This window comes from Corvus brachyrhynchos, unplaced genomic scaffold (assembly GCF_000691975.1).
Source record: "Corvus brachyrhynchos isolate BGI_N302 unplaced genomic scaffold, ASM69197v1 scaffold315, whole genome shotgun sequence".
Taxonomy (NCBI): domain Eukaryota; kingdom Metazoa; phylum Chordata; class Aves; order Passeriformes; family Corvidae; genus Corvus; species Corvus brachyrhynchos.
The window spans coordinates 62,768-64,459 of NW_008237903.1; the positions used below are offsets into that span (position 1 = coordinate 62,768).

At 54.6% G+C, this 1,692-nt stretch overlaps 3 protein-coding genes across 3 annotated transcripts in view; all 3 read right to left on the reverse strand.

Annotated features, from left to right (window-relative positions):
- The window catches only part of LOC103614720 (proto-oncogene Mas-like), a 16,276-nt gene extending 14,914 nt beyond the window's left edge, over nt 1-1,362 (reverse strand). The window contains exon 1 of the mRNA XM_017732993.1: nt 1,272-1,362. The gene's annotated coding sequence lies outside the window, so the exon portion shown is untranslated. The remainder of the gene's footprint in view (nt 1-1,271) is intronic.
- The window catches only part of LOC103614718 (mas-related G-protein coupled receptor member H-like), a 24,197-nt gene that overhangs the window by 21,286 nt on the left and 1,219 nt on the right, over nt 1-1,692 (reverse strand). The window lies entirely within an intron of this gene.
- LOC103614693 (mas-related G-protein coupled receptor member H) lies at nt 27-1,277 on the reverse strand. The gene has a single exon (XM_008632668.2). It carries the CDS (start codon nt 1,275-1,277, stop codon nt 357-359), a length of 921 nt encoding a protein of 306 aa, XP_008630890.1. The 3' UTR covers nt 27-356.

The following is a 1,692-nucleotide window of genomic DNA, read 5'->3' on the forward strand; positions in this document are numbered from 1 at the left end:
TCCCTCAAAACGCCATGAAACTCATCTGCTGAGCCAAAGGAAACAGAGTTTATTCCCTGGGGCCCAGAGGCAGTGAGGGTCATTCCATGGGGAATAGAGCCAGGGAACAGGACTGAGCCCGGCTGCACTGCTTGGAGCCACGTGGAGCCGGGAGGGAGGAGGAAATCCATACTCCAGTGTGCTCCCTGCAGAGCGTCCCTCCCACATTGACCGTGGCACTGCCCCTGCTCCCTTCTGCAGGAATAAACCACCCCAGGGAGGGTGATCCCATGGATATTTATTGTTGGATGACTCAAGGAATCCCTCAGTCACTGTCCCGGGGTCCTTCAGCAGTCCAGGGGAAGGGATCAACAGGCTCAGATCACTGAGTCCATGGCAGCAGCATTGCTGCTGGGAGTATTTTCTTCTGGATCCTCAAAGACCCTCCAGAGGGCTTCCCTGAGGGATCTCACAGAGCAAGGCCTCCAGCACCTCCCCACCAAGAAGTAGATCAAGGGTTTGATGGTGCTGTGGATGCAGGTGAGCAGGAAAAAAAGCTGGGAGGACACAGCGATGTAACCGAGCTGCTGCAGGAAATTCCAGAGGCTGATGAAGAGAGTGAAGAGCACAATGATGAAGATAACGATGTCGAGCCTCTTGGGTTGCTGCTGCCGGGAGCCACACTTGGCTTTAATGATGTTGACTGTGCGAGTAATTACCATGGGTGCAGCAAAGATGAGCAGGAAGATGGCGAAAATGGAGATGAGAACCACCCGGCAGTGCTCCTGCTCGTGTGAGGGGCACAGGAATGTCACCGTGGGAAAGACAGTGAAGAGAGCGAAGAAGGTCCAGTATTGGACACTGTACACCACCCACAGCCGGCGCTTGGGAATGTTGTAGCGGCAGCAGAGCTTGCAGAGCTTGTCCATGTCCAATATGATGCCGATGTTCACCAGCCGGAGGAGCCCCCAGTAGTAGGAGACCATGGACAGCTGGAAAAGGAAGCTCACGTACACCTGGGGCATGATAGGAGAGCAGGACACGTCCTCCAGCAGGAAGAGCAGGGCAGAGGGCAGCGCAAAGATGAGGAAGAGGAAGTCAGCGACAGCCAGGTCAAAGATGAATTCAGTAATGTCGTTCATGACAATGTGCCGGACCACAGCCCTGTTCCCGGCCAGCCCACAGAGGCAGATGAGCAGTGACACACTGTGTATGGCCACATTGGTGACATCTATCTCACACAGATCGGCTTCTTCCGTGGGAGAGGCAGAAGGTGGGGACACGGAGCTCACCTCCATGGATGGATGCTGGGCAGGCGCTGGGATGTGGCCCCGGCTGTGGTCAGAGTGGATGGGCAGTCAGTGCTTGGAGAATCCAGGGATGGACCAAGCGGCTCCTCAGCAGCTCCCTGGGGTGTGAGAGGGAGGTGGGAGGGTTGGGCTGTTTGGATGGGGATTGATAAATAACATAGAGAATAAACATTTTCAGCTCTCCTGAAGTTCCCAAAAACCTAACTGGGCAAAAAGATAAAAGTACATAAAAGTGTGCACACAGGATGATAAATGTGGCTGGAGGCAGTGCAGGAACAGATCAGGAGGCCTGCAGTGGTTCTGGGGCAGTTCTGTAACACGAAGCAACAGCGCATGGCCAAAGGGAAAGTTCAAGGCGAGGTCACCTTTAATATGGCAGCCCTCAGTGGATAAGAGGACCAGA